The sequence below is a fragment of the Bombus bifarius genome, unplaced genomic scaffold, assembly GCF_011952205.1.
Source record: "Bombus bifarius isolate JDL3187 unplaced genomic scaffold, Bbif_JDL3187 scf7180000009106_frag, whole genome shotgun sequence".
In the NCBI taxonomy this organism is placed as follows: domain Eukaryota; kingdom Metazoa; phylum Arthropoda; class Insecta; order Hymenoptera; family Apidae; genus Bombus; species Bombus bifarius.
Window position 1 is genome coordinate 24,598 of NW_022884900.1, and position 8,204 is coordinate 32,801.

Sequence of the window (8,204 nt, forward strand, 5' to 3'; positions counted from 1 at the left end):
AGCAAAGATTAAGATATGTAAAATCATTTCTCTGGATATGACACTCTTGTTTAATGAGTGATAAATGATACCATTCGAAATATCATATTTATATAATATATAATGATACTTATAAGTGTAATCACTTAAGTACAGATATCTGAATTTTTCTCACTGTCACTAACATAGATACGTATTATCGTTCCTTAGATTACTTGACCAGTTTATTTCTTTCATCACTGTGTTATTATATAACAATAATAAATAGTCACATTAAATTAATTTAGTATGATTATGTTGTTTAATAATACGTGTTTCATTGCAAAATATTTAGCGATTGAAGGGCTCATAGGAAACATGAAAATGAAAGAATACTAGAATCTACAGTTTACGATTTCAATTTCTTTAACGAGATATTTATCATATTACACAATTCCTGTAAATGTATTTGTAATTATATCGCCGAAGAATTGTACTTAATTAAGCTATGAAGTTGTGGAATCGTGAGAAGGATTATTTTTATAGAACTGTCTAATTTCCATTCGACATTGATTCAGGATACACATTACTCTTTTTTACATAATACCAGTTTTGTAATTTTTAATTAACAAATACCTCCAAAGGTTGAAGTTTCTAAAATTATCCATTAAATTCTGACAATAAAATAAAAATCCAAATTCTTCCTAAAAAGCTAGTGATCTTTAGTTAAGAGTTAGATTTTTCACATTTTTCAAGGTAAATTAAAAAAATTGTTTAATAGAGGAGGTACAAAATAAATGTATACAAACCTTTTTTCAGACGACATGGGCGGACTTCGTGTTTGCAGCGGCCCTTGAAAATTTCGAGTATATGTTTGGGGCATCAGCTTTGGATAAATATCCAGCTCTTCGAGCATTGAAGAGAAGGATTCATAGAATACCGGCTATTTCTGATTGGCTGATTAGGCGCCCATACACAAACAGCTAAAAAGCTAAAAACGTGTGGAAAAAAGATGACCAGTGCACCAGTATATATATATGTACGCTGGCATCGCTATGTTGGTAAATGTTCGATGTTATACGTGTCGTAAAATGTAACAGTTCTATTTAAAAAAAAAAATTTCGTTTCTATGAGTACGTTAAAAGTTTAACTATAAAAAGTCTCATCTGAGCTGTGTTCCTTTATGTGAAGGTATTATTGTGTGTAATATTGTAATCCTTGGTCATTTTAGATCGAGACTTCAAAATCTTCTTGATTAAAATTCTTAAATTTTTTTAAATGAGAATCATTAATTAGAGGACAAAAAGTTGTTTCAATTATTTGAACATTCTGCTATTCATACAATAACATATTTCATTTTAAATTAAAACGAGAATAAATACTATTGTGTATAAATTTAATAGAACGACACACGTGATTTGTAGTCAACACTGTGACAGTTTGTGCAATTACCTTTTAATCGAGTGGAAACGAGAGCATTTTCAAATTTCTATTAACCAACAGTATTATCAATCAATTTTAACAATGATTGAAGGTTGCAAAATTAAATATAAAATGATTTATTAATAGCATACGTAGTGTTAAATTTGCAAACAAGCAGCGTATCTTTTAAGAATAATAAAGACACCAGAAAATAAAGATAATATTCTAATTACATTGCAAATTAATGAATAATTTAAGAAATGTATTTTTGTTATATTAATGTATCACAGATTCTAGGTAAAGTATTAATTTAATTTACTTATTACTTAGGAGATTGTATTTGAAATATAATTACAATTTGTAAGGTGTAATCAGCACACCTTTAAGCTAGTAGATATTTGGTAGCAGTTCTCAAGTCTTTGTGCAATATAGCACAATTGAGTTTAACCGAGTTTAATCCCTTTGACCAGCCAGCTTCCAATTTCATTTATGGCATAATCTCCTGACAATTTCATGCCCTTCAGAAGAAACACAATGTCCTATTATCGTTTTGTGATCGTTGAATATGATCACTCTAGCTTTTTAATCTCCTTTCTATGTATGATGCGGGTATACCGTTTTCTGTTGTTTTTAGATTCAAGTGACGAAAACTTATGAAATGATATTTTAAGTTTAAACTGATCAATTAATTTAATTAATTGATTTATTGTAGCAACAATGGTAAATTGTTTAAATAGAGAAAGAAATTTACAACGAAAAATGTATGAATGTAATATTTGAAATCTAAAATGATAAATTATTGTGCGAAAATAATAAAACTCGCAATGTTAGCACATGGTCTCATTAGAACGTGTTTAACGAGCGTAGCGTAGGCGTGAAAATGAAAACGTTGAGACTCTCGTGGTGTAAAAAGGCTAAATTCCTCATAAAAATACAAGAAATGAGAGGGAACGTTCGCCCTTGAACACATAAAACCAAAAAAAAAAAAAAAAAATAGAAAAGGAAAAAACCACAAATTTTAGTGAAGCTATTTTACTGAAACTTATTATATCATTTTAACAGCAAATATATAAAACGTTGAATTATTTCCTTTCACGCAGAGCAATTTTATTTCAAATTTCTAGCTTCAGAATGATAATTACGTATTTGTAATTATCAACAAGCTTTAAAAATATGGAATATTCAGCCAGATGAAATATAGGTAAAGTATTTAGAAGAAAAAAGATTGAAATGTTTTATGTAAAACGATTAAATTAAGTGGTTGAGTTTGAAAATTTGACTCGGTTTAATAATTCAATGGAAAAAATATTCGCCCTATGAAAAAAAATTCATGTTCCTGTCGATATATCGGCGAGGTGCTCCTCTACTTTCGACTGCTCTGCAATTCAAATGCAATACTCGAATATACATGGCGAAAGAAATGGAAATTGAGTAATTTAAGGGAACCAATTACTCTCGCGTCGACGTAACTTCAAAATGTTTCACGTGTCGGTGTTTGCGAAATGAAGTTCGTCGTTATCCGATTAACACGCTTGCAGATGCGTTCTTTTTGTTGCAAAGTAAATGAACAAATTGTGAACAAATAATGTTTACAATTACATCAAAATTAATGTCCTAAACTTTACCAAGAATTATTAAAAATCCCTGCGTATTGCTTACGTAATGTTGATATTGAGTAGTACCATACATAACCTCAACATTATGATACTTACAAACATCGCTAAACAAGTAGTGCGGACGATGTCGAGTAAGTATTCACTATGTAAAAAGTATTTATAGATAAAAAGTATGGGAAATATATAACCGAATGTATTTAACTTTTCCAACATTTTAGCATTTCGCTTGGCGTTGGTACAACTTGAAGTAAATGAAGTAAAACGCAAAAATGTAGAGCGGGCAGTTTCCTACATTTCTAGCGCAAAAGAGCACAATGCTGATATTATAGCTCTTCCTGAATGCTTTAATTCACCATATGGAATACGTAATAATTTGTTTTTTTTTCAATAATTTACCATGTGTGTAACAACTATATAGAAAAAGTAAAAGTAAATAAATTACCTTACCGTTTATACTTCCATAAAGATTGTGAATTGAGTCGAGAATATAGGATTTCCCCATTTTCATGATTATCGTGATTTTTGTATAAATATATTTTTTAAGATACTAATAATTAGGTGCTTATAAATTAGTATTATCAATTATTTTGCATTTATAATTCCGCCTCTAGTATAAGTGTTAATTGAAAACTAACTTTATGTTTCAAAAAGTACTAGCAAAGTCGTTGAGTAACAAGCCACTGATGCTAACACAAATAGCATTGTCGTAATTAAATATTTCTAAATATTCATTTTTCATTTTGAACCTGTAGAAACAATTTATTATATATACTATTAGCTAAGTAATTGCATATTTAATTAAGTCGAAATATAAAACTTAGTTATTTTGATAATTTAGAAAATAAAAAACTGACAAAAATTTCAATTTAATTTATGGTTGGAACAAAAGACAGTTATTTTTCATTAATTGAAATATTGCAATGCAGAGTACTTTCCAAAATACGCCGAGAGTATTCCTGATGGTGAAACGAGCGTTGCTTTATCGAATGCAGCTAAAGAAAACAACATCTATGTAGTTGGTGGTACGATGCCTGAAATAGAGGGCGATAAATTGTACAATACCTGTACTATTTGGGGTCCCGATGGAACTTTGATAGCAAAACACCGAAAGGTAAGTAATATATTCCTTTATGGCTTTGAATTTGAAAATATTGGGGTGAAGAAAGTGACTCTATCTAGGAATATACATTTAGGAATATACACAATTTAGGAATATACATATGTACATACGTATACTATAACCAATTCTATAATTTACGGTTTATAAAATACGTTATGATACGGGAAACGCTCATTTTTGTTGTAATGTGTAATATAAATTTTTCACATACGAAAATACTTATTTTTTCTCCTTTTTAAACATTATTAAATGATAAGATTTTTAAATAAAAGAAAGTGATAAAAACGCTGTCAGTTATTAAATAAAAAATAATTAAAGTTTAGGAGTTGGTAACTTTGATATTAAATTACAAAAGTTGCAGCAATAGAATTAGCGACTACATTTTTATGTTATTAGGTACATCTATTCGACATCGACATTCCTAATAAGATTACTTTTCGAGAGAGTGATTCACTCGGTCCTGGTAACTCCCTAACGACGTTCGATGTGAAGGGCTGCAAAATAGGTATTGGCATTTGCTATGATATTAGATTCGAGGAAATGGCACGCATTTATCGGAACAAAGGTACAGTAATTTAATCGATCAATACTTAACTAGCAAAAAATTAAATATCTTTCTTAAATATATTCTATATAAAATTAATATAATCTGTAACTCTGTATAAAAAGAAGCTTAATTTAAAAAACCAGTATATTTGCTGAAAATGAAACAAATAAAAGAATTAAAAGCACAATAAGAGGACTGCCCTCGCATATTCAGAAATGATGGACTGTGAACCGTGCAACTACGAAGTTAATTGGTATTCGGTGGCTTCATATTTCCTGCTTCTCTGGGTTAGGTTGCCAAATGCTGATATATCCAGCGGCATTCAATATGACCACTGGACCACTGCACTGGTCATTACTTCAGCGTTCCAGAGCGAATGATAATCAATTATACGTTGCTTGCATATCACCGGCTCGTGTTCCTTAAGCAAGTTACGTCGCATGGGGTCATACACAGTTGACCAATCCCTGGGGAAAGATTCTTTACGATTTGGAAACTCAAGAGAATATGGCAGTCACCGATATCGGTAATTTACAGCTTAAAATTAAAAGCGAGAGATCCATGATGTAATTAATTTTTAGTCTCGTTAATTTATCGATTTAGCCATCTTCCTCTGTATTTGTTGAATTTATTAGTAAGCATTACTTATTACTTCGTATGTTTCTTTTTTCTATCAGATCTAAAAGTTGTTGAGGAAGTAAGGGCTCAGATGCCTACATTTTCTCAGAGACGTACAGATTTGTACGACACTGTCTGTAAGAAGGAGTAACTCTACACTAAAACAGAAAATGTTTTTTTATAATATTTCTACTATAATATCCTTTTTTTGTGAATTATTACTAATTTCTTATCATTTGTACTAAATGAATGACTCAATTAAGAAAACTAAAACGTTATAAATAATAATCTGTATATCTTGTGTATCAACATGTAATTGGATATTATAATAATATAGGAATGCTATAATAATATAGGATAATAATATAGGAGAATAATAATATAGAATAATAATATATAATAATAATATGCTTTTAAACACCTTTAATATCGATCACATAAATTGTTATAATTCACAATGATTACGCATACATAAAAGACCCCTTGATAGTAAAATTTACGATCAAAAGGCAATTACGTATCGTTTAACAACATTTAATTTATAACACATTTTAAACATTTAGACAGATTAACACATAACACTTCTTATATATAAACATCAATTCGAAGTTATCAGCTTGGAGAAATTGGTCGATTAATACCTGTAGATTGTCTGTCTCGATGAAAGACTTAAAGAGGTCGTTTTACTAATTACAATAAGTAATTTCGACTTCTTTGCGCTCTCTTTCAACGCATTCGAGACCGAAAGAAATTCATATCAGTCAGTAGGCAAGGGTATAATATACATATTTTATATATAACTTATGTAGTAATGTATATATCATGTTAATTTCATATTTTTTTCAATATAGAATTATTATACATATATATAATAATATAATATATATATATAATAAATAATATAACTAATATATATATAACTGTACATAATACATTATAGAATAACATAGTATATAATTTTATATTTTAAAAATATGAGGCATACTATTTAAGATTGTCATCGATTTAAAATCAAAGTATGAAAAGGATACCCTGGAGAGAGTAAAACACAGAATCATTCCAACTAAACATTCAGATCGTACCGACACCTAGGTATCGTCTTACAATTAAATCTCGGTCTCGAATTGATTAAAATGAAATACATACTTGCAGCTTCAACATCTTCAATATCGAGGAGATTCAAACTTTACAAATAAAAGCGGCCTGTTCCCCTTTCCACGACAGACTCTCATACCATATCCGCTCTTATCCAGGCTTTTACTTGAAACCAGCAATGCGTTCATTTACAATTTAAATTTACCCGGACCATCCACTGAATCGTCAGCCCTTTATAAATATATAATGAACCCAGAACATGTGCCTGTGCCCCTGGTATCGGTGTTCGGCTTGTGATGTTCGTACCGGAACCTTCGCACAATTTCAATTTGTCACGCGTGAACATCGATTCTTCCAAGGGTCACAGCTTTATGCGGCTAAATCCTTTAGAACGATTAAAATGATACTAATGATATGGTATTTTTTACAAAGATTTAACATATCCATAAAATAGGAAGTTTCGTGCTCTCCTATTTTATATTAATTATAAATTAATAAAGTTTTATATGTGTTATTTATAGATCTGAGGCGGATGAAAAGAGAGTGAGAGTGCGTTTCGTCCCGGGACTACCGGTGGACTCGTCAGTAAGGCTATTCCCGGTAGTCCCTGCCTTAGACGTAGAGGGAGTCTCGCTAGGTGCGGTATTTATATCAATCGCTCGCATATTCGACCGCTAGCGAGTTAGACAGACAGACTCGTTGTCGTCGTAGCCCTCTAGTGTTGGCGGTTGGTACCCGCGGATCGCCCGGGAGGTGTTGCGCCGCGTTGATGCCTCGACCTGTCGGCGTCCTGTTGATACCGATCCGCCCCAGATCTAATAAATTTTGTATTGGTTTACAGCAGGTGTTCCGGGTATAAACAGACGACAAACGAACAAATAGAAATTCAAACTATTGTCGTTGTTTAACTCGCATGGGACTATAAGCTCGAATTGGACTTAAACGTTACGATCGTCGAGAATAATTACTATATGTACCCTGTACGACGGGCAGAGAATCTTAAGTTATTAACGGCAATTCCTTTGTGCATAATTCAGGTTTATTAACAACCTGTAATGGATAATCATCGATGAACTCTTTTTGAATAAAGTTCACATTTATAAAGCAAACACTATAAAATACGACAGGACAATTGTAATCGATAAATAACATTTTATTAGGATATTATAAGAAGCTAAGATAACGAGGTACATTAAAATTGAGTCCGCTGCAACCCTCATGACATTTAAAATCCTACGCGTATATTGAGTAAAGTTGTTATATTAAATATAATCATATTAAATACAAGCTCGTCCGCTGGATTCCCAAATTATTTGGTTAAATACTTCGAATACGAGAATACCGAGTGTTAACAGTAGTAAATCCTCTATATGGTATGTTTACTTTGCTATCTTGAATAGGTAAATAACATTTCACTTTAACGCATTTAACCAATATTAATCGGACAAAATTACACCTTTAATATATTCCGATATTACAATAACTTACTTTTTTCTACGTCAATGGACACGAAAGACGTTGAGTGAGGAATTAGAACAAGTGTGGATCGTTGGAAACCACTATGCTGCGGTCTACCATTCGTTTTACCCTATATATACCACGGAACAAAGGATAATTTTCACCGGCTTGGCTATGGCTACTGGTGTGGATCCAAGTATTCGGGCCATACTAGACGCTATGCAGAAGCAGAACGAAATCAAGTTAAGAAAACTGTTAAAGGAGACTATTAAAGCAGCGACTAGTCGGAGTTATCAGGGTAGTTTAGTTTCTAATAATTTGAACAAAAGCTTGGAGAAAACAGACGTTACTGTAGGAAATGAAGAAATGG

At 31.3% G+C, this 8,204-nt stretch overlaps 1 protein-coding gene across 1 annotated transcript; it reads left to right on the forward strand.

The window, feature by feature from the left end:
- Window positions 1–2,706: 2,706 nt before the first annotated feature.
- On the forward strand, window positions 2,707–4,008 carry LOC117213461 (omega-amidase NIT2-like; the record flags this gene model as incomplete). The annotated part of the gene is made up of 3 exons (XM_033458806.1): window positions 2,707–3,127; window positions 3,215–3,361; window positions 3,923–4,008. Coding segments are annotated over exons 1-3 (318 nt in total), but the record flags the coding sequence as incomplete, so codon positions are not given.
- Between the last annotated feature and the right edge of the window lie 4,196 nt (window positions 4,009–8,204).